Source organism: Leptidea sinapis, chromosome 36, assembly GCF_905404315.1.
Source record: "Leptidea sinapis chromosome 36, ilLepSina1.1, whole genome shotgun sequence".
NCBI classification, from domain to species: domain Eukaryota; kingdom Metazoa; phylum Arthropoda; class Insecta; order Lepidoptera; family Pieridae; genus Leptidea; species Leptidea sinapis.
The window spans coordinates 278,591-302,872 of record NC_066300.1 but is presented as its reverse complement, the minus strand read 5'-3'; the positions used below and the strand labels follow the sequence as shown (position 1 = coordinate 302,872).

The 24,282-nt window shown below is 39.1% G+C and overlaps 1 protein-coding gene and 2 pseudogenes across 2 annotated transcripts in view; all 3 read right to left on the bottom strand.

Moving 5' to 3' along the window:
• Window positions 1-976: 976 nt before the first annotated feature.
• LOC126975506 (collagen and calcium-binding EGF domain-containing protein 1-like) overlaps window positions 977-24,282 on the bottom strand; it is a 37,997-nt gene continuing 14,691 nt past the window's right edge. Inside the window, exons 4-9 of one of the 2 annotated variants that reach the window (XM_050823436.1) lie at window positions 16,419-16,567; window positions 15,620-15,773; window positions 5,048-5,145; window positions 3,880-4,049; window positions 3,088-3,236; window positions 977-1,181 (exon numbers count right to left, since the gene is read on the bottom strand). In XM_050823436.1, the coding sequence (XP_050679393.1) occupies window positions 997-1,181; window positions 3,088-3,236; window positions 3,880-4,049; window positions 5,048-5,145; window positions 15,620-15,773; window positions 16,419-16,567 (905 nt within the window). In that variant the 3' untranslated portion in view covers window positions 977-996. The remainder of the gene's footprint in view (window positions 1,182-3,087; window positions 3,237-3,879; window positions 4,050-5,047; window positions 5,146-15,619; window positions 15,774-16,418; window positions 16,568-24,282) is intronic. The other variant, XM_050823437.1, reaches the window with a different exon arrangement.
• Window positions 17,632-17,749, bottom strand: LOC126975653 (5S ribosomal RNA; annotated as a pseudogene).
• On the bottom strand, window positions 18,021-18,140 carry LOC126975655 (5S ribosomal RNA; annotated as a pseudogene).

Sequence of the window (24,282 nt, the reverse complement as noted above, 5' to 3'; positions counted from 1 at the left end):
TAGGTATTCCGTAAACCCGATTTCTGCCGGCCGCACCAAACGCCCATTAACTCAAATACTTGTATATGTCACAGGGAAATGATAATAAAGGAGATTCGGTCAATTCCCTCAGTGATTTGATCAAATCACAGAGAATGTTTAAAAAACAACACGATTTTATCATTTCTCTAGACAAATCTAGTGATTTCATCAAATGCCAGGGTTGATTCCGTGAAATGACAATGAGTGGCTCGACTAGAAGAACTTAGGATGTAAAGGCGAGCATCAGATTCATTCATACACCGACCCGGACAGGTTAGGTGGAATGGGTTGGCGGGCACGGCCCGTGGTTCATTCGTGTTTTTTTTTAATAATATGGGCCCCGCGAAGCGAGGCTTCTACTTGGCCTTTAGAGAATCTTATCTGTTTTGAGGTTAGGTTACATTAATTTGATTTTCAAGAGACTGGTGCGTTTCCATTTCATGGGAGTGGGGTAGTGAGCCAGGGGACAGAGGACATCTCCCTCCCTCCCCTTCCCCTCTCACCCCCTCACCTGGAACACGATACAAAATTATGTCTAAGTCTTACCAAATAAACCTTATCAATACCAAAGAAAATACTTTTTCTCATTTCACTGAACCAACTCTGGCATTTTGTCAAATCACTAGATTTGTTTAGAGAAATAATAAAATCGTGTTGTAATCTTAACATCTTCCGAGATTTGACCAAATCACTGTTTTTATCATCTTTGCGACATATACACTGTACACTATATTATCACTTACGTAGATATAGAAAAACATTTGAATATTCAAAAATATTCAACAAATTGCGACACTACTAGGAGCAAAACAGTGTCAGTGCAGTGGTAGTTTCTTGCCATTTCAAAAGAGTAAAATATATAACATTGACAAACGAGTGTTATATTTTGAGGTATACGATGATACTTTTGTATTGCAGTATTCTGTCGTTACATGTATTAATAAAACACAAGGCGTCATAATCAACAGTGTACTCTCAGTAGAAGCTGTACTCGTAGTCTGTGTCGATGTCGTCGTCGCCGGGGCTCGTGCTGTTGGCCAGAATGTGGAACTGCCTCAGCTTCTCGTCCATCTCTTGAAGGTCTTTGTCCTCGCCCGCGTCCTCCTTCATGAGAGACCAGCCCGGCGTGGTCGCGGCGCGCCCTATCTGCCCTGTCAAACCTGATTCAATGTAAACTACTTAGTTTAAACACTATTGTTACCTACACACAATAATAACGTTTGGCAGGCCACCCAAGAATAGGGACTAAAAGCGAGCTTTTCATTCAGGTGGGAAAAAATCGTATATCGTACGTGAGATAAGTAGGACATTGCCACCCGCGATTGGCAATGACAATATTCCGAGGCTGAGAATGACATACTTTTATCCCTAGGTGCGTAGTATACAAAAACTGGGATAATTTTTAGAATCCAATTCTTTACTAAAAAACATTTTTTCTTGATTCTTTATGCCCTTTCTTCATGCCCTTTTAAATCATTCATGAGTTTTATCTTAACGGTGAGGACTGAAAACTAGGGCTCACACAATCCCTTAGTTAATAGCCATGACATTGCACAACGGTTACTCGTAATATAGTAATGAAACTTGAGACAGAAATGTTTGTAATGTTCCAGCGGGAATCGAAACTGCGAGCAATAGGATTTGAGATTACGAGCCCTAGTATTCCGATTGTAGTTTTGCGAGGCATTAAGGGACGTTTTTTTTATTATTTATTTATGGAATAGTAGGACAAACGAGCGTACGGGTCACCTGTTGTTAAGTGATCACCGCCGCCCACAATCTCTTACAACACCAGAGGAATCACAGGAGCGTTGCCGGCCTTTAAGGAAGGTGTACGCGATTTTTTTGAAGGTGCCCATGTCGTATCGTCCCGGAAAAACCGTACAAGGAAGTTCATTCCACAGCTTTGTAGCACGTGCAAGAAAGCTCCTTGAAAACCGCACTGTGGAGGACCGCCACACATCCAGATGGTGGGGATGATATCGTAACTTGGGGCGTGTTGTGCGATGGTGGAATTTGGCGGCAAAAATCAGGTTAAACAGCTCTTCGGAACACTCCCCGTGATAAATGCGGTAGAAGACACACAATGAATCAACGTCTCTACGCAACGCCAAGTGATCCAGCCGTTCACAGAGCACTGGGTCCCCGACAATTCGAGCTGCTTTACGTTGCGCGCTGTCAAATGGATCGAGCTGATACTGGGGTGCGCCAGACCAGAGATGACAGCAATACTCCATGTGTGGCCGGACCTGCTAGAATATGGGCCGGCTTGAAGTATTGCCGGGCTCTATTAATGACCCCCAGTTCCTTCGAATCCAATTTGGCTTTGCCCTCCAGATGGCCACGAAATTGGTAATCGCTCGAGATTTCGAGACCCAGTATTCCGATACTAGGCGAGGCTTTAAGGGAAGTGTCGAAGAGCGGTGACACGACAAATGGGGTTTTTTAAGTGGTAAACGCGCAAACTTGAGTCTTCTGGGGGTTAAATTGGACAAGGTTCAATTTACCCCATTCCGCGACCTTCTCAAGAGAGGACTCGATAGAAGACACAAGTTTCTCCCGGCACTGCTCGACGATTTCCCGAGAGAGACCTGCATGGCGCGTGTATACGGCATCACCAGTGCTGTCGTCTGCATCGCAATGTATGTTGGAGGTGTCCAACATATCATTGATATGCAGAAGAAACAGCGTAGGAGATAGCACACAGCCTTGGGGCACTTCAGCATTCACGGGCTTCGGGTTCGAGCAATATCCGTCGACAACGACCTGTATGCTGCGCCCGGTGAAGAAGCTGGAGGTCCACTTGCACAAGCTCTCGAGAAGCCAAAATGATGGAACTTTTGAGAGGAGCGCCTTGTGCCATACACGATCAAAGGCCTTCGCTATATCCAGGCTAACTGACAGGCCTTCCCCCTTGCTTTCAATAGCCGCCGCCCATCTATGTGTTGTCAAAGGAAGTTTTGTCAAAGAGCGGATATCAGAAAGGTGCTTTTTAGTTTCTACTCTCGATGGAATACTCTTATTTTGACTGATCTATCTGTGTTTACATTATCAATAGGTACAGACCATGGGTGTTGATGTCAACCATGCCGTCGGGTCCCTCTACAGGTGGCGCGGTGTACGCTTCTAACTGTTTATCTGTCTCGTTCTCTCTCTCCAACTTGTCTTGCCTCTTCTGGTGTCTCCATGCCTTCTGCAGGTCGAACCGATCGGGTCTGAAAAAATATTCTAAAGTATATAATATGATTATCATGTACATATAAAAATCTACGTTCGGGAAAAACTTCGAAACGATTGAACCCATTTCAATGAAAATTTGTACAATGAGAGTAGTTTGGTCCTTCTTGAGAGACACGATGTTGAGTTTTATTACGGTTAGTGAACTTTAGGTAATTGTTTTCATTTCAAGTTAGTTAAGTTACCTCTGGTGTGTTTGTTTTCTGTTTGCGTATTGTGACTAGAAGACCTTAAAAAAAGACCGGGTTCATCAATAATTGTTTTTTTTAAATCGTCGTAATCTATCTACTTATAGATTAGGAAAATTACTATCACACACACATTTGTACATTAAGAACTCTTCAAGGCAATAATTTCTCAAGATAATAACGCCAATAAGATTCAATATTCAGTGAGTTGGTCAGTTCAGAGGCAGTTCGACAGAGACTTGAGTAAGAGAGGACGATTCAAAGATTTTTAGTTGGTGAAAGTTTCAGTTGGTGAGGACTGAGGGTGAAATTATAAATTGTGGTTTTGTTGGTGTCATTTGGCGGTGGAAGTGATGTAAAATAATATTAATAGCACGTTCCATAAATATTAATTTGAATATTTGATAAATAGGCAGGGACGCTTTGTACTAACTTTTCCCCATCTTTATAAACTTTTTTCTCCAAGTTGTGGATGTCGTGTCTTATGTCTGCCAATAATAACAGCATGAGATCCAGATTGTCTTTGGGGCCTCTGGAGCCTCGGGGGCCTCGGGGCCCCGTGTCGCCCTTGGGGCCTTCCATGCCTGGCGCTCCCGGTGGTCCCTGGAATATAAAAATGTCTGTAAAGCAACGTGGAGCCATTTATTAATGTCGTCATCTCATTATCATTATCATATCACTATTAGTATGAAAGCTGGCACTATCACCATTTTTTGTAGGTATTTGAGGAAAGCTGAAAACTTGTTCCATACCTCACCTATTATACCCCACCTCCGAGCAGCATACCTAGCTGGTGAATAGCGGGGCTAAATGAACCTCTAAGATTTATAAAAATATCATTTTTATTTTTCCAAAAATATGTTAGAGGCAATATGTTGTAGTTTTATATTATGTACAAACCTATTGTAAATCACGTGACCTCGCCAGAGCCAACTCGCGTAACGCGGCAACTGCCGATAAACGCTCTCTCACACTACGGCATGCTTAAAGCGCTACTCACTGTCACTCGTACTTATAAATAATTTGTGAGATCACCTGACAGGTAGAAAGAAAGTCGCACCAAAATGATCGGTCTTTTTGACAATCTTATTTTTTTGTCATAAACTGCAAACTGTAATGTTGCACACGTCTGGTGCTGTTAAAGCCCCGACTTAATAATCTAGCTTATTTTATCATATAAAAAATGCATATTGCGTAGGTATAACATATTTTTGGAAAAATAAAAATGATATTTTTAAAACTTAAGGGGTTCATTTAGCCCCATTAGTTAGCTTCGAGTTGGGGTATAAAAGGAGAAGTATGGAATAAGTTTTCAGCTTGCCTCAAATACCTACCCAAAAATTCAATGCCAGGTCTCGGACCATAAAATGTCAATCTGGGGACATAATTTAAGGCCAAATGAAAAAATAAATACATAACGTGATTAGGATTTTATGCATTAATTTAACTGAAAATAAAGATTAATATTAATGATAATAATATTGATAGTTAATATTTAGTTTTACAAACAATGGACACGTTACATTATTAATATTTAATCAACATTATATAACTGTAATTATTTTCTTTAGAGAGTTAACTAATAAAATTCACCCTCTTACCCTGGGACCTCTTTCACATCGACAGTATCCACCTTCCAGCGGCGCGGTAGCATCCAACACTCTGTGAGCGTATGTACCTTCTGCAAACCGCTCCTCTCCTGGTTAATCAATTCGATGATATTTCAATAATGATTATAGGCCTCGATATTGAGTGGTGAACGATTTCTACGTCTTAAATGATACTGCCACATGCACACCACATCTTAAACTAATTGGACGCTTGGCTAATATTGTAGATATCATATGAAATTAATAAGAAATTGAGTCCTTGTGCTATTTTACCACCACGTACAAGGTTTTTCAACACTAAATACAATAACTCGATAACAAACGTGACAAATGATAACCATGTATCAGTTGTAGTTTTTAAAATGTTTTATTTACTCTCGTTCTGTAAATCCTCTACGAAGGGTGTGAAACCGTTAGCTTCACCAGTGGGAGGCTCCTTTGCACAGGATGCTGGCTAGATTATGGATTATTTTGCCGTGAAGCAAGCAAATAATATGTCAACATTACTGTGTTTCGGTCTGAACGGCGCCGTAGCTAGTGAAATTACCGGGCAAAATATGAGACTTAAGATCTTATGTCTCAAGGTGACGAGCGCAATTGTAGTGCCGTTCAGAAATTTTGGGTTTTTCAAGAATCCTGAGCGGCACTCCATTGTTATGGGCAGGGCGTCTCAATTAGCATCAATTGGACGGTCCTGCTCGTCTCGTCCCTATTTTTCATAAAAATATAGCTTGTTATCTACAATAAATCAACAGAACGCCTGTATAACATAATAAGTACAGCACAAAATATATCAACTGCACACAATCAAGAACTTAATATTATTTTTGGATACAATTTCATTTTAAACTGGAACATTTCCAAAAAGATTGAAGAGCATGACAAACACGATAATTTTTTATGTTGATGTTGTTTATGATTAAAATTAAATAGATAAATAATAATAAACATCCTATTTTGAATAAAAATATTTGAATTTGAATAATTATAATAATAGTCCAACTTGAACAACAAGGCGAAGAATTTATTGTTCAGAGAGGTGTCAGGCAAGGCGATCCACTTTCTCCAAACTCTTGACGGCAGTGTTAGAAGTAGTCCTAATCATTATAGTAAGTTAAGTAGTAGTAATCATTATAGTAAGTTCACCTCGGAGTTCGAGATACCCAGCTGTAAGTCTGTAAATACTTGTATATTGACACCCTAAAAGTTGTCTCACACCCTACATATGGTAGGGTGTACGCAACTATTAAATTTCAAGGTCAAAGGTCACAAAAATCGGTTTTTTGCGCTTTTTTTGTAAATATCTCATTTCCTATGGGTTTTTTGTTGTTTGTATTTATTATCAATATTGTAGAATACAAAATTCTCTACAAATTTTGTTTAAGATTTTTTTATACGGTAAACCGTGTTCGAGAAAGGGGGCGGAGAGAGCGCGGTCACAGCATCACTTCAGGTCAACCGGTGCCTCCGGTCGAAAACGCGCCATATATAGTTGATGAACTATCGATAAATCAATGATTATAATTATTTGACAATTTTTATTAACTATTATATATATTTTTTTGATTTTTTCCCTAACCTATCACCACTTTTTATTCAGTATTAATTTATTTAACAACACTTACCTGCCCATGTAATTGCGGAATTGTTAATGAAAATATAGAAATTATATTTGAATTTTAACCTAATTAATATTAATAGCTTCTTACATGATGAAAGAAAAACAAATAAATTATGAATTAATCTTTTTATTTCCAAATATCATTCAATAAATTTATTTTAATTAAAAGTAACAAAATGTAATAAAGGGTACAAAAACTACAATTTATAATTTTAATCATCTTCTTCCTCTTCATCGTCGTCTTCCGGCTACTGGTAAATATCAAACTGGTCTTCATTATCGTCTTCAACGACATTGGTCTCAAGTTATTCCATGATTTCGGGGTCAAAGGTTCCATCTTCGGTAATGTCGCTCTGATATGGTAGAGCATTGAGACATTACATTGGTCACAAGCTAAAGAGCATTGCAAGCCCGCTTTCCTGCATCGCGAACCACAACCACTCTTGCAGTTGCAGAAAATTGTATTAAGCAAATCTTCTGGAGCAGGTGGTAAAATTGTCATGCTGGCTCCAGAAAATAGTTTCGCATTGCCCAACCCCATACCTGGAGTTCCAAATCATGCCCTAACCAAGTTTGAACTTGATAATATACATACACGTTTGTAATGTTGATGTTATGTTTGACGGTTATCAGTATTATTGAATACATATAGATTTAATGCATGAAGAAAATGATAATATATAATATAATAGTTAATAAAAATTGACAAATATTTATAATCATTGATTTATCAATAGTTCATCAACTATATATGGCGCGTTTTCGACCGGAGGCACCGGTGACCTGAAGTGATGCTGTGACGGCGCTCTCTCCGCCCTATTCCCTAGTAGGGAAGATGTTCTACATACTTGCGGCCGCGCGCTAAACCTGCATGATACAACGCCAGTAGTGAAGTTGATTTACTTCATAGCGGTACCGTCTGCTTCATGCTACATTTGAATTTTCTCACTCTATCTCAATCAGACTCAATCTCCCTCTTCGATCTTTCTTAGATAAAAACGTCCTTCATTTTCGTGACACTTTATTCCGTTTCATCCGTAAAAATTTTACCCTCATGCGGGCAAAGAAGTTTCACTTCAAAAATGATCCCAAATTCGTTCTCTGCGCCCTCGAGAACCTCGGATTGGGTATCCATATTGTTGAAATCATAATTTGGCGCGGCGGCCATCTTGGACCCCAAAATCGTTCTCTGCACCCTCGAGAACCTCGGATACGATACCCATATTGCTGAAATCATAATTTTTCGCGGCAGCGACCTTGGATTTAAAAAAAACTGCGTTTACTGCGCACGACGTTATGCGACAGAATTGCCATCTAAAGTTTTAATATTTAACTACTAAATGAATACATCAAACAATTATCAAAAATACATAGGTAATAAAAAAAACAATATTAAACTTAGCTGAAGTATCAAATTCATTTGATTCCCGCAATTAACTTTAAGTTCGTGTATGTGTTTGAGCGGTGTCAGTGTAGTGGTGCGATTCGATACCTCTCTGTTTTAAGAACGCGTCCTTAACTTTAACATAATTTTATTTCAGGAGTGGTATTGCCATGTTGGGTCCTCACGGACACAACTGAATTGGGCCGGCACGCCCGGAGAAATACCACTCCCCCACGCGAAATCGGCGTGAAATAGCGGCTATGCCGCTGTGTTTCGTCCGGTGAGTGGGGTATCCGGATGCCTACACCCTACACCCCTCCCCCCCTCCCAAATATAAATGGCAGCACAGACTAAAACGAGACTACTCCAGGACGGTACCAGGCTATGCAGGCCTGGAGAATCCGTCCCTGGGCGTCCACAAGTAGGGCCTGTACCTAACAGTGGTTGCCCAGGCTGCCCCGCGTATTCTGGAGGGGGCAAATCTGCGCTGACTCGGGGCAAACAGAGCAGGAGCATCAAACCACCCTCCTCCACACTCGTTGTGGACTTTTGCAACATCAGGGGGCTTCGCTCAAATTTAAATGCCGTCCACTTTCACCTGGAGACGGCGAAGCCGGCCCTGCTCTTTTTAACCGAGACACAGATATCCTCCCTGGCTGATTCATCTTACCTTTCCTACCCGGGGTATAATTTGGAACACTCCTTTATACCACGGGCTGGCGTGTGCGTTTACGTCAGGGAGGATGTCTGTTCTCTACGCCTGAGTTTTCTTGAAGGACAGGACCTATCCATCATCTGGCTGCGTGTAGACTGCGATGACCATCCGCAAATCTACGCATGCCTGTATAGGTCCCATAGCGGTAACGCAGAGACTGACCGGCTCCTGGAACACATCCAAATGGCTACAGATTCCGTGTTGGAGCAGATCCCCACTGCAGAGATCGTGTTTCTTGGCGATTTTAACGCCCACCACGCCGAATGGCTAGGCTCACGTACCACCGATCATGCAGGGAGATCTGTTCACGACTTCGCCTTAGCATATGGCCTGACGCAACTGGTTATTGCGCCAACGCGAATCCCAGATGTGCAAGATCATACACCTTCACTGTTGGACCTCACATCCGGACGGCTACCTAGTTTCCGTTGACCCTCCTCTGGGATCGTCGGACCACTGCCTGATCCGGAGCACCGTGCCGATCACGCGCCTAACACGGCCCCGCTTCTTAGGCTGTCGCCGCGTGTGGCACTATAGGTCAGCAGAGTGGGACGAGATGCGGTGCTTTTTTGCATCCTACCCGTGGAGGCAGATCTGTTTTTCGCTGGGAGATCCAGATGCCGCTGCTGATGCTGTTGCTGATGTGGTACTGCAAGGTTCTGCAAGAACTCTTCATTCCATCCTCCTCTGTGCCTATCGGTGGCAGGTCCCAACCATGGTTTGACCGCTCCTGCAAAATGGCCTCTCGCTGAAAGCAGGAGTGCTATCAGGCTTGGGTCAATGCGGTGGTATCTAAGGATGTGAAATCCAGCGAACTTAAAAAACACTTCAATCATGCCTCCAGGTCCTTCAAAAGAGTTATTGCTGAAGCGAAGTCGAAGCGCATTGGCAGAATTGGCGAGAGACTTGCACGCCTTCCCTTGGGAACTCGTGCGTTCTTGTCGCTCGCCAAGGCTGTCCAAGGAAACTTCTGCCAGCCAGCCATTCCACCACTGCACAGGGATGATGAATCGCTGGCCCATGACGTGAAAGAGAAAGCTGATCTCCTGGGCTCCCTCTTCGCGTCCAACGACTCTGGATGACCAAGGTGCACCACCACCGCATATTCCGCGGTGCTATTCATATATGCCGGAGGTAAAAATCCGGCATGGTGCCGTGCTTAAGGCGCTTCTCACCTTGGACATTCACAAATCGAGCGGGCCCGATGGCATTCCCCCGATAGTGCTGCGGACATGTGCTCCGGAACTGGCACCAGTCCTTACCCGTCTTTTCCGGCTCTCCTACTCATCAGGCGTAGTCCCGAAATTATGGAAGGCGGCTTTAGTGCACCCGATCCCTAAGAAAGGTGTACGCTCAGATCCGTCCAACTACCGCCCCATTGCCATTACCTCCATTTTCTCCAAAGTAATGGAGTCGATCATCAAACGCCAGCTCTTGGGATACCTAGAGGGGCACCAGCTGATCAGCGATTGCCAGTACGGTTTCCGTCAGGGTCGCACAACTGATGATCTTCTTGCGTACCTCACCCATAAATGGGCGCAAGCGGTTGAGTCGAAGGGAGAGGCGTTGGCGGTGAGTTTGGACATAGCGAAGGCCTTTGATCGGGTGTGGCATAAAGCGCTTATAGCGAAACTGCCATCCTATGGGCTTCCCGAGAAGTTGTGCAAATGGGTCACTAGCTTTTTGGCTGATCGCAGCATCAAGGTTGTTATCAACGGTGCATGCTCCGACTTAAAACCCATAAACTCTGGTGTCCCGCAAGGCTGTGTGCTATCCCCTACGCTGTTTCTTCTGCATATCAATGATATGCCGCAAATCAGCAATATTCATTGCTATGCAGACGACAGCACGGGGTAAGCTTCCTACTCCGGCCGTGCCAACATGTCCCGGGATAGCGTCGACGAGAACCGGATCAAACTTGTGTCTGAAATCGAGACTATGCTTTGCAAAGTCTCGGAATGGGGCCGACAAAATTTAGTCCAATTCAACCCCAAGAAGACACAAGTTTGTGCGTTCACCACTAAAAAGTCTCCCTTTGTCGTATCCCCTCGATTCGAGATCACTCCTCTAACTGCCACAGCCTGTATTGGCATACTTGGCGTCGATATATCGAGCGACGTTCAGTTCCGTGGTCACTTGGAAGAGAAGGCCAAACTGGCCTCTAAAAAGCTTGGTGTACTCAGTAAGGCGAGACAGTACTTCACTAAAAGCCACCGCCTGCAACTTTATAAGGCGGAAATTCGGCCTCACATGGAATACTGTTCTCACCTCTGGGCGGGTGCTCCCCAGTACCAGCTTCTTCCATTTGACCGCATACAACGAAGAGCGGTTCGAATCATCGACGATCAAGTCATCTCCGATCGGCTTGATTCTCTAGCTTTGCGTAGAGATGTGGGTTCTCTCTGCATCTTCTACCGCATTTATCACGGGGAGTGCTCAGAGGAGCTGTTCGGGTTGATTCCAGCGGCCGAATTCCACCATCGGACATTACGTGCAAAGTACCATCCGCATCACGTAGACGTCTGGCATTCCACAACCGCGCGTTCTCTTCGAAATTTCTTGCCTCGCAGAGCCACTTTGTGGAATCAACTACCGGCAGCGGTCTTCCCGAACGGATACGACTTAGGGACCTTCAAGAAAAAAGCATATTCCCACCTTAAAGGCCGGCAACGCATTTCTTGACACACCTGTTGTTGCGGATGTCCATGGGCGGTTGCCTCACCTCTCCCCATCCCGAGCCTCTTGCCCGCTGCCCCCTCTCATATAAAAAAAAATTAATGTTACTTTTTAAAAGATATAAGAAAACATGTTTAAAACGTTAAGTAGTATATAAGTTTAAATGCATGGTCAGTGAATAAAGGGTTTTATTATTATTGTTATAATTATACTAATAACCAGAGGTAGGTCGGTTCGATATCTAGATGAGAAAGTATCAATGAATGAGAGCAAGACTCTTCCAGTGCCTCCAGGTACGGCCGCTGTCTCAACAAATATTTATAATCATTGATTTATCAATAGTTCATCAACTATATATGGCGCGTTTTCGACCGGAGGCACCGGTGACCTGAAGTTATGCTGTGGCCGCGCTCTCTCCGCCCTCTTTCTCGAAAACGGTTCACCGCATAAAAAAAATTTTCAAGCAATATTTGTAGAGAATTTTGTATTCTACAATATTGATAATAAATACAAACAGCAAAAACCCCAGAGGAAATGAGATATTCACAAAAAAAGCGCAAAAAAACGATTTTTGTGACCTGTGATATTGAAATTTAATAGTTGCGTCACCCTACCATATGTAGGTTTTGAGACAATTTTTAGGGTGTAAATATACAAGTATTTACAGACTTACAGCTGGGTATCTCGAATACCGAGATTCTTACCTAATTTAAGCTTAAATTACTGGACTAAAGATATATTCAGAAATTTAGACTGGGTAGATTTTGGAATTAATATTAACGGATCAACTCTGAACCACTTAAGATTTGCTGACGACATTGTGATATTTGCTGAGAGACCAGACACACTACAAACTATGATACAACAATAAGACTATGAAAGTGGGAAAGCTGGTCTATTTATGAACCTAACAAAGACTAAAATAATGACAAATACTTCAAGAGCAAATATTAAAATAGGACAAGACATTATTGAATATGTAGGACAACTAATATCAATAAATGACCAACACTCTAAAGAAATAGATAGAAGAATAAGCAACACTTAGCAGCGGAAGCGGTACTGGTCACTAAAAGAAATAGTTAAAAACGAAACAATACCAATATCTGTGAAAAGTAAATTATACAAGACCAGCATCCTCCCTTGTCTCACTTATGGGTGCCAAACCTGGCCTGCTACAAGCAAAAACAACCAAAAGCTCTTAGTCTGTCAACGCAACATGAAAAGAAGTATGTTATAAAAGGCTAGCTCATCGGTGGACAACCTCAAAAATAAGGAAAAGGACAAAGGTGTGCGATGTATTAGAGAAAATAAGAAAACTCAAATGGAATTAGACTGGACATATAATGGGGTCGGACAAAGGATGTACTAGAGTGGTACCCTAGAAATGGGAAACGACAAAGAAGACGTCAAATTAAAAGAAGGGAGGACGATTTACCAACAGGATGGAGAAGGTTAGCGCGAGACAACCTGACCATTAAAGTGGTTGCTATTCTTTAAGGACGCGTATACGAATCCGACAAAAATAAGATATTTTTCGGTAGAGTTTGTGATGAAATGAAACTAAATCTAACAAAACTAAAAATTGCCACAAATAGATTACTTTATTTATCTCCAATTAGCGGGAAATAGTTGCTTTAAAATTTTGATATTTTTTGTCGTAAAAACGATTATCCGTTACCTCTTCACACAAAATTTACGAAATGGGGCTTCATTCAGGATCAGTTTTCTGCTACTACTTACATAATTTTGTCTCTAAAAAATTACGTAAGGAAAGCAGATATAATATTTTCAAAAACACGGGAAATAAAATGAATATGTTATAAATAATCTCAGAAAAAAATAAAAATGAATAGACTAAAATTCATATATTTTTCTGATAAGCATGAGCTTTATAGTGTGGTATTAAGGGTTATTTTATTTTCTCCCTCCGTACGCATTGCACACAGAAATCTATCGAAACAACGTCAGTCCGCGCACGGCCGCCGTCGCTCGTGGGTAGACACTGTGTCGGTTGTAAGTAGCAGCTCGTACTCGGAAAGATCGCTGTACGAACATGAATATTTTTTATAAGCTTTACAATACTGTCTTTAATACTTTACATATTTTGTACGCAGTCAGATTTTCAAAAAAATATGTTTCTGTATTTTTTGAAGAATTAGTGATTTATTTTCATCTCTAAATATAAGGTCTATATTAAATTGAAATCCAAGATGGCGTCTATGAAATTTACCAACTTCTCTTCATGGGTGTCATTTTCATGGTTTTCGGATCAACAATAACGAATTCGGGTCAAAATCGAAATCCAAGATGGCGCCTATGAATTTTTCCAACTTCTCTTCATGGGTGTCATTTTCATGGTTTTCGGGGTCAACAATAACGAATATTGGGTCAAAATCGAAAACCAAGATGGTGCCTATGAAATTTACCAACTCCTCTTCATGGGTGTCATTTTCATGGATTTCGGGGTCAACAATAACGAATATCGGGTCAAAATCGAAATCCAAGATGGCGCCTATGAAATTTACCAACTCCTCTTCATGGGTGTCATTTTCATGGTTTTCGGGGTCAACAATAACGAATATCGGGTCAAAATCGAAATCCAAGATGGTGCCTATGGAATTTACCAACTCCTCTTCATGTGTGTCATTTTCATGGTTTTCGGAGTCAACAATAACAAATTTCGAGTCAAAATCGAAATCCAAGATGGCGCCTATGAATTTTACCAACTTCTCTTCATGGGTGTTATTTTCATGGTTTTTGGGGTCAACAATAACGAATTTCGGGTAAAAATCGAATTTCAAGATGGCGCCTATGAAATTCACCAACTTCTCATCATGGGTGTAATTTTCATGGTTTTTGGGGTCAACAATAACGAATATCGGGTCAAAATCGAAATCCACATGCTAAATTAATTCTTCATTCCCTAAAAATATATAAATATTTACGTTTCGACTTTTCGCCCACAATATGTACAAAACACATTCCATTACCAATCTAATTAAAAATCTCAAAATTTGATTTTGAAAGACCTATCAAATGATACCTATATCCGGTTTATATTAATAATTATCCTAATCTCTTCTCTAAACCAATTGATTTTTGTCAATATTAGAAATTATTAGATGTTTTACTACTTATTATTACTCATTAAACCTGCACGATACAAAGCTAGTAGGGAAGATGTTCTACATACTTGCGGCCGCGCGCTAAACCTGCATGATACAACGCCAGTAGTGAAGTTGATTTACTTCATAGCGGTACCGTCTGCTTCATGCTACATTTGAATTTTCTGACTCAATCTCCCTCTTGGATCTTTCTTAGATAAAAACGTCCTTCATTTTCGTGACACTTTGTTCCGTTTCATCCGTAAAAATTTTACCCTCATGCGGGCAAAGAAGTTTCACTTCAAAAATGATACCCAAATTCGTTCTCGCGCCCTCGAGAACCTTGGATTGGGTATCCATATTGTTGAAATCATAATTTGGCGCGGCGGCCATCTTGGATTACAAAAATGATCCCAAAATCGTTCTCTGCACCCTCGAGAACCTCGGATACGATACTCATATTGTGGAAATCATATTTTTGAGTGGCGGCCATCTTGGATTTCAAAAATGATCCCAAAATCGTTCTCTGCACCCTCGAGAACCTCGGATACGATATCCATATTGCTGAAATCATAATTTTTCGCGGCAGCCACCTTGGATTAAAAAAAAACTGCGTTTACTACGACGACGTTATGCGACAGAATTGCCATCTAAAGTTCTAATATTTAACTACTAAATTAATACATCAAACAATTATCAAAAATACATAGGTATTAAAAAAACAAAATTCAAACTTGCTAAAGTATCAAATTCATTTGATTCCCGCAATTAACTTTAAGTTCGTGTATGTGTTTGAGCGGTGTCAGTGTAGTGGTGCGATTCGATACCTCTCTGTTTTGAGAACGCGTCCTTAACTTTAACATAATTTTATTTAATGTGACTTTTTAAAAGATATAAGAAAACATGTTTAAAACATTAAGTAGTATATAAGTTTAAATGCATGGTCAGTGAATAAAGGCTTTTATTATTATTGTTATAATTATACTAATAACCAGAGGTAGGTCGGTTCGATATCTAGATGAGAAAGTATCAATGAATGAGAGCAAGACTCTTCCAGTACCTCCAGGTACGGCCGCTGTCTCTGCCAGCTTGTTGAGCTTGGCCTGCGTGGCGTGCAGCTGCTCCCCCAGCTGCCTCACCTTCTTGGAGAGCCACGACACGGTGTCGCAGGGCGCGTAGCAGCGGGACGATGCGCGCACCAGGGGCAGCGGCTCCTGCCACCATCCACAGTTTAATAACATTCAAAAATGCAGGTGACGGCTCCAGTATTATATTCAGCAGCAGCTAGAGTCCTTTTTTTTCAAGGAATGAGCTTCCTTGTGCGGTGTTTCCGGGACGATACAACACCTTCCTTAATGGTCGGCATGGCTCCTATGATTTCTCTGGTATTGCAAGAGGCGGTGGTGATCACTCACCAGATGACCCGTACGCTCGTTTGTTCTCCTATTTCTTAGTAAAAAAGTCCAGCATTCAGGTACTGTCACGATTCTATACCGCATACCGGGGATGTTTGGCGAGAGCGGGTGGGTTGTTTCTATAAAATGACGCGTAAACGTTGGATGATGCGGGTCGGTTGCGGCCGCAACAATGTTCTGAATTCATTCACCAACCGAATTGACCGTTAGTATATGACTGACATTGCTGACCCAAACAAATATACAATTTTTATTTTTTTTTGCTGTTACTATTATTGAAATAATAAGTGTTATTACTATCAAGACTTACTATTGACTTAATTATAAATTTTAATCGTGTACCTAATTTTTGAAAACCAGTTTGGTTGAAAAAAATAGATTAAATATTACAAAAAGGATATACATATCAATGTACAGCTTATAAAACGAGAAAAAGAAACTTACCGGGAGAGCAACAGTTACAGCAGTTCTAATACACCTCCTGCTGTCAGCGGCCAGTGTGAGCGGCGCCGAGCACTCGCAGTGGAAGCCGCCCGGGTCGTTGACGCAGCGCTGCTCGCAGCCGCCATTGTTGTCCAGACATTCGTCTACGTCTACAAGTAAACATCATAATAATTATTATACTACGTTATTTGCTGCGGTCCTTATATTATAGGTTCTCTACAAAACCTTAATTTCTTATATACTTATATAGGTTCTTGTGTTTTTATTTATTAATATACATTTATTTTTTGTATAGGTACCTACTTATAGTGTAATTAAAATAATTTGTAAAATGATGTATCTGTAAATGTTCATTTAATAGAGTGGTAATCAGTTTCTTTCCTAATTCTCATTAAAGCTCAATCTTTTTCGAATAGTGGTAGGTAACTGGTGAAGAGAAATAAACTTTTGACACATCTATAAGTGTCATTTCTTTGACCTATAGGTATGAATAAAGTGATTTTGATTTCAGCAACTCAGTTCTCCTACCGTAAAAAGTTGTGAGATCCATAATATAATATGTACTAACCCAACATCATCTTATAGCGAGTAGCGATCATATTATTATAATATAAAAAATCTTTTATATTTTAAATAAATAGATTAAGTTGACCATCGCATGAAAACACAGGCTATCTTTTTTTTTTACTAAAAACACAATGTATCACAAGTAATAAATATTATATTAAATTAAATTGTTTAGTGCTATGGCCAAGTCAATCAAAAATTTTTTTCAATATTGATCCATATCACTCATCTAAAAACATCTTTAAGAGACCATTCACTTAAAGATGTTTTTAGATGAGCTAATTATGTTATAACGAAATACAGAATAAATTGACCGACTTGGTAGTACATTTGATCTCACAAATTTTTACGGTAGAAGAATTAATGACTTTTTGAATGGCTTTTTTTACAAGTTATGTTTTTGGTGGCATCTCATTTCTTTTTGTAAATAATCTAACTTTATTCCTCTCAAGACTTGTCTCTCTCGAAAGTTGCACGTAAACTTGCAACACAAAAACCAACTGCATACATAGCTTTGTAATCTGATATATAATATATGGGATTACAAAGTTATTTATGGAGTTGGTAATCTAGATAGCTGGACTTAAATTATAATATATATTAGAAGTTTCTATGCTTCTAAAAGTGCCTTAAAGCTTGTGATGATCGCCAACATCACGCGGTGTTCCCAAGCGTCACCCATCTAAGTACTGACCGCGCCCGACGTTGCTTAACTACGGTGATCGGACGAGAACCGGTGTATTCAACGTGGTATGGACGTTGTCGACAGAGTGATCGAACTCTACCAACCAATAATAATACCATTTTACTTACTCAAAGGAAAATAAGAGTTAAAATGAACAAAAAGCCAACATCACACGGTGTTCCCAAGTGGTCACCCATCTAAGTACTGACCGCGCCCGACGTTGCTGATCGGACGAAAACCGGGGTGTTCAACGTGGTATGGACGTTGGCGATAGATTGATCGAACAATACCAACCAATAATAACACCATTTTACTTACTCAAAGCAAAATAAGAGTTATAATGAACAAAAAGCCAACATCACGCCGTGTTCCGAAGCGGTCACCCCATCTAAGTACTGAACCGCGCCCGACGTTGCTTAGCTTCGGTGATCGGACGAAAACCGGGGGCTCACCGTGGTATGGACGTTGGCGAATTAAAATCACGGACGAGCAAAATAATATATATAGTGAGGCACCAAAACAAGCCGGTAAACGTGTAATTACATAGCTCCACGCATAAACTTATACTAATACAAGCCGATCGGCTGCCATTATGAGATTTGCCATCGTCTGTGACAGATCAGTTTGCGTGGCAATAAAATATTTTCAAAATGCCGTCGTGCGTTGTGATAAAGTGTAAAAACAATACTATAAAAGTATTTGTGGATATATGATTCTTTAAGGGAGAAAAAATTGTTTATCTGGTATACCCCGTAACCGCACACACACTAGCATAAAGGTGCTTCGCTTGCTAATATCACGGCGCGGAGGCCGGAGTCCTTCTTTTTTTACTAGTCCGTGATTAAAATAGTGGTACTTATTGTTTCTGTGAGATTGACTTAACTCTATTAGTATGGCTATATCATATTAAATGTATAATATCGCTGGCCCCGGGCAATAAAGTGGTATAATAAAAATTCCAATTTTACAGGAGTAATAAAAGATGCTAATTTATCTATAGTTCAGCGTACAGTGGTATAAAACAGGTGTTTAATATTATGTCAAATTAAAACTATTTTCTCACCAAAATAACAAACTAAAAATAATTGTAATGATATAAATATATAATAATATATAATCGATAAAATATATAATACAAATTATAGCCGAAACCGTTCCATTTGTAACATCATTATCGACTTTATAAACACACTGACCACCGAGTTTCAGTTAATGTAGATAATATGTATTTAATACGACCTAAATTCTACTAGAGATCTTGAGCATAGAAACTGAACCTCCTTCTTCAGGGAAATTTTATAGCCAACATTTAGTTATATCATTCACTTATCGCTTTTTTATAATATTATCAATAAAACGTATATTTACGTAACAGATTGATCTTTAGTTTAGATTTATATTTTTGTAACTATTTAAGGCAGTATTTCATGAAATAATTTGTAGGTTATTTTTGATACTATTTCTTAATTCTTGTTTAATTTACTATAAAATAAAACATTCAAGTATCATCATTTAATTAAATATATAAAGACTTCCAAATGAAAACTATGATACCTTATTTTGAATAAAATCACATAGGTAATTGTAGCCGGAATCCCCGAACTAGCTCTTATAATAATTAGCTCAGTTAAATCACACATTAAATAAATTATAATGGAAACAGATTACTTAAACAGCGCCATCTTTTCGTACATTAAAACATTACTTAATAATTACAGAATCATTTGTATACGCGTACGTTCCATGATATCATTTCATAATTGCCTTAAGAGTTTATTAAAATTCTGCTAGGTGGCGTGAAATACAGCTTTACCGCCATCTATTCGCTTCTAAACGAATTAGATACTATAATTTTGTGGAACTGTTTTAACATGTCGCGCGGTTTCTTTGTAGTTTACGATAAATTACTAGATGGCGCTTATTAGTCGTTTATTTATTTAAAATTATATAAATTGGCAAAAATTATATAAATGCTAGATACAGGTAGGTACCCTACCTGTATCTAGCATTTACCAGGTGATTATGATATTTTCCATTCAATAAAGTTGTTGTTGGTATTTATTGTAAACTAGCTGACCCCGCAAACGAATACAACGACTATGAAAAAGTATTTTAGAGGTTTAATATATAGAATATATATGACACTCACAAAAATTTGAATTTCTATTGGTAACGGAATTTTCAAAATCGGCTTAGTAGATCCACAGATAAAGGCCGGCAATGCTATTGTGATTCCTCTGGTGTTGCAAGAGAATGTGGGCAGCAGTGATCACTTAACACCAGGTGGCCCGTATGCTCTTTAGTCCTCCTTTTCCATAAAAAAGATTACCCTGTAGAAAAATGTGATAATGTTTTCAATGATTATAAAATCATTATTCTGCGATTCGGGATGGAGGCAAATCCAATAAATTAAAAGTCATGAAAATCAGTCCAGCCGTTCTCGAGATATACGTGGTCGAACAACTATATTGTGTAATCTATGTTACTTTGTACTAAGAATTTTTATGATGTTTTCACCAATAGGTATTATAAACGCTATATTTTGTAAGCATAAATAGATCGGATGTATGTATATGATGATTGATAGTAATGCAAAAGTTAAATACTTAGCAGATTGCACTTCTTTAGAAATTTGTTGCAATACTTTATTTTGAAACAAAGCGCTCGAAAATATCCCTCAAAGTTATTGGGTTCTTCAAGCTCACTAGGACGACTTTCCTGTTTTTTAAGCTCTTCGAGCTCAACATTTTTATTTTCCGAACTCGTTGAGCTCGGATTATAATTGTAAATTTTGAGCTCAAAAACTTGGGCCTTAATCGAAGAAAACGTTATTTTATAAAACTTTAAATTGCGGTGCAATTTTTAACATTTAAACATATGTGAAGTTTGAAATCGATTGTTTGCGAAATTGCAAGTTATACAAATTATTTAAGTTTTCTTTAGTGTTAATTCCGCCAATATTTGTTTTTAAAACAATTCGACACGTGTTTCGCCTCCACACGAGGCATCCTCAGGACGTGTTGTCTCGCCAAAATCTGGCACGAGACTGAATCAAATGAGCCGGAAGCCGCTCTTTTATACCCTCGTCCCATGAAATGACGCGCTGTGATTGGTCGGCTGTTGTGACGTATTACCCCCGGAAGAGACACGTAACAAAGGTGATGGGACTAAATTTGTTTGTTCATTCAACAATGTAAACATATTGTTATTTTTGTGTTTTATTATTTCTAATTGCTCTAACACATTTAAGCGAAATCCTTTTTCACATGTATGTAAAATATTAAAATTATTATTGTTTCCGAGTGAGTGACCTGTATCAATTAAATGTTTCGCGAAGTGTGATTTTTCGGGATGATTATTCGCAAATGCGGCAATATGTTCCTTTAATCTAATTTCGAAATTTCGACCTGTTTGACCTATATATACCCCGTTACAAGTGTCACAACTTAGTTTATAAACGCCAGATTTTTCTGAATTATTTAATCGATCTTTGCCATTACATATTCGACTGACATTGTGATTCGTTCGGAAGGACATATTAATATTGTTTTTCCTAAATATTTTAGCTATTTTATCCGATATTGGACCAATATATGTCAAACTACCCACATATTTGGTATTTGATTGTGGTGGGACGGGATAAAGTTCTGAATTAATTAAATGTTTTTGTTTATTGTTAATTAATTTGTTCACTAACTGTTTTGTATAGCCGTTGGAAACCGCGATTTGGTATATTGTATTAAGTTCTTTCGCGAAGCTGTCACGGGACAGTGGGACTGACATTAATCTGTGAACATAGCAGCGGAAGGCCGCTAGTTTATGTTGTACGGGGTGGCAAGATGACGCGGGAATAGCAATATCTGTATATGACGGCTTTCTATAGATTTTGAATTCTAATTTATTATTTACTCTTGTTAATGTTAAATCCTAAAAATTTAGAGATTGGTTTGATTCGAATTCCAATTTAAACTTTATTTTTGGGTGGATCTTATTAATTTTATTAATGAATAGATCGATTTGACGTTCGGTGCCTGTCCAGCAAATTATTATGTCGTCAACGTATCGGTAATAAAACAGGATATGTGGGTCTCTCACCACGTAATTACACTCAAAATTATCCATAAATATTTCAGCCATAATTGGACTTAATGGTGATCCCATTGTTAATCCTTCCTTTTGGCGATAGAATTGATTTTTGAATTTAAAATAATTTTGCTTCATACATAACCCAGTAAGATTGATGATGTCATCCTTTTCACCGGGATGTATCCTCTGTTTTTCAAAGAGATCATCAAGGATAATTAAACTTTGTTCATATGGAACATTGGTAAATAAACTATCTACATCGAGACACAATAAATTGGCATTTGATGGAAGGTTGGTATTTTTTACTTTATTTATCAAATCTAGACTATTTTTCAAACTATACTGAGGATTGAATAATAATTTGTTTTTTATTATTACGTTAAGTTTTTTGGCAAGGTAGTACGTCGGGGCACCGATATAAGAAACTACTGGACGGACAGGATTATTTTCTTTGTGAATTTTAGGTAAACCGTATAAGATGGGAGGTCGCGGGTTCATGGGAACTACGTATTTTAATTTACTTGGAGAAATAAATGACGAATTTTAATGGACTCTTTTAATTCTGAAGTAAAGTTTTTAGTGGGGTCCGAGTTCAGACGTTCAAAATCGTCGGTTTGTATTATATCATTTACTTTCTGTTCATAATCGTTTTTATTTAGAATAACAATACAATTACCTTTATCGGCTTATGAAATGACTAAATTTTCTTGATTTAATTTATTTTGTAAAGAATTAAAAACATGTTTATCTGAAGTGTTTTGGTTATATGTGGTACACGATGGTTTTTTCAAAAGGGTCGAAATTTGATATCTGACGGCCATATCTTGTTGACTTCTAACACACGCCACTTCTGAATCTACTGCCAATGTATCAAGCGTTTTTTGGTTAAGACCCGGTCTGATATTGTATTTAAGGCCTTTTTGTAGTAATGAAATTTCAGGAATGAACACTAAAGAAAACTTAAATAATTTGTATAATTATGGATTTCCGCAAAGTAACGCCTAATTCAATAAATTTTCTTAAATGGCAAGTTATTTCAAGAAAACGGAAAAATATGTATTTTTTTTTATTTTTTTTTTGAATAACTAACAAAAACTAATCAGATCTAAGTCTTGGTTAACCCTTTCGAACGCCGTATCGCGGGTCTCAATCGGTTGATTCCTTCTAGAGCACACACGGCGGGACGTCATGCTGACACTACTCAGAAAAGCTTCCTGGGACCTCTAAAATGTGAAGATCCGATGAGAGTGCTCTGTGAACGGCTGGATCACTTGGCGTTGCGTAGAGACGTCGCTTCATTGTGTGTCTTCTACCGCATTTATCACGGGGAGTGTTCCGATGAGCTGTTTAACCTGATTCCTGCCGCCGAATTCCACCTTCGCACGACACGCCACAAGTTAGGATATCATCCTCACCATCTGGATGTGTGGCGGTCCTCCACAGTGCGGTTTTCAAGGAGCTTTCTTCCACGTACTACAAAGCTGTGGAATGAGCTTCCTTGTGCGGTGTTTCAGGGACGATACGACATGGGTACCTTCAAAAAAAGCGCGTACACCTTCCTTAAAGGCCGGCAACGCTCCTGTGATTCCTCTGGTGTTGCAAGAGATTGTGGGCGGCGGTGATCACTTAACAACAGGTGACCCGTACGCTCGTTTGTCCTCCTATTCCATAAAAAAAAAGAGAACAATATTTTTGAAAATCGAGGTGAAAACTATAATATCCCTATTTTTGTTTTGATATTTTTCGATTTTCAAAGAAAAAGCGGGAGATTAAAAACCAATAAGTAATTTCAAATGCTTTATGTATAATTTATCGAATAAGGTTATTAAAAGGAAACAATCAAATTGATAAGCTTCTTTTCGAATTACTAAATAACTTTTCACTTTTGTATCTTTAATGAGGTTACTCTTAAACTTATTAGACTATAATTGATTCCATCAAAATATTAGAAAGAAGAAACAAAGAAATATATTTATTTGTAGTAAACACATTTACATAATATTATAATAGAAAAAAGATTTATAAAAAACAAATTACAATTAGGAGTGTTTGTCACAAAATGGTCACACTTCAGTATAATGCTGATTACTGTCGCAACCAGCGCTGATCTTTCAGTGGGACCACTAAATTATTAGTAATGCACCCTCAAATTGAAAAGTCAATAAAAAAAGAATTATATTATAGTCCATAGAAACTTTTAAATAAATTAAAACTAACAGAGCCAATTTCAAAATAAATTTTTGGCATAATTCTTCGGCTCTTAAATTTTAACGTTCTGAAAATTTTTGCCGCCCTCCGAATCGTGCCCCCTAGGCCCGGGCCTATGCGTTAATCCACCACAGACAATGACCGTCAAATGAGCAGCCGACCATGGCAGCGCCGAGCTCCACAATGAGCTGATTGATGTAAAGATTGAAGAGCGCTGGAGAGGAACCGCCTTGACGCACATCGCACTCTAATCCATACTCATCAGAAAGTGCATTTTTCCATTTGACCTGATTAGTCTGATGTTCATACTTCATACCA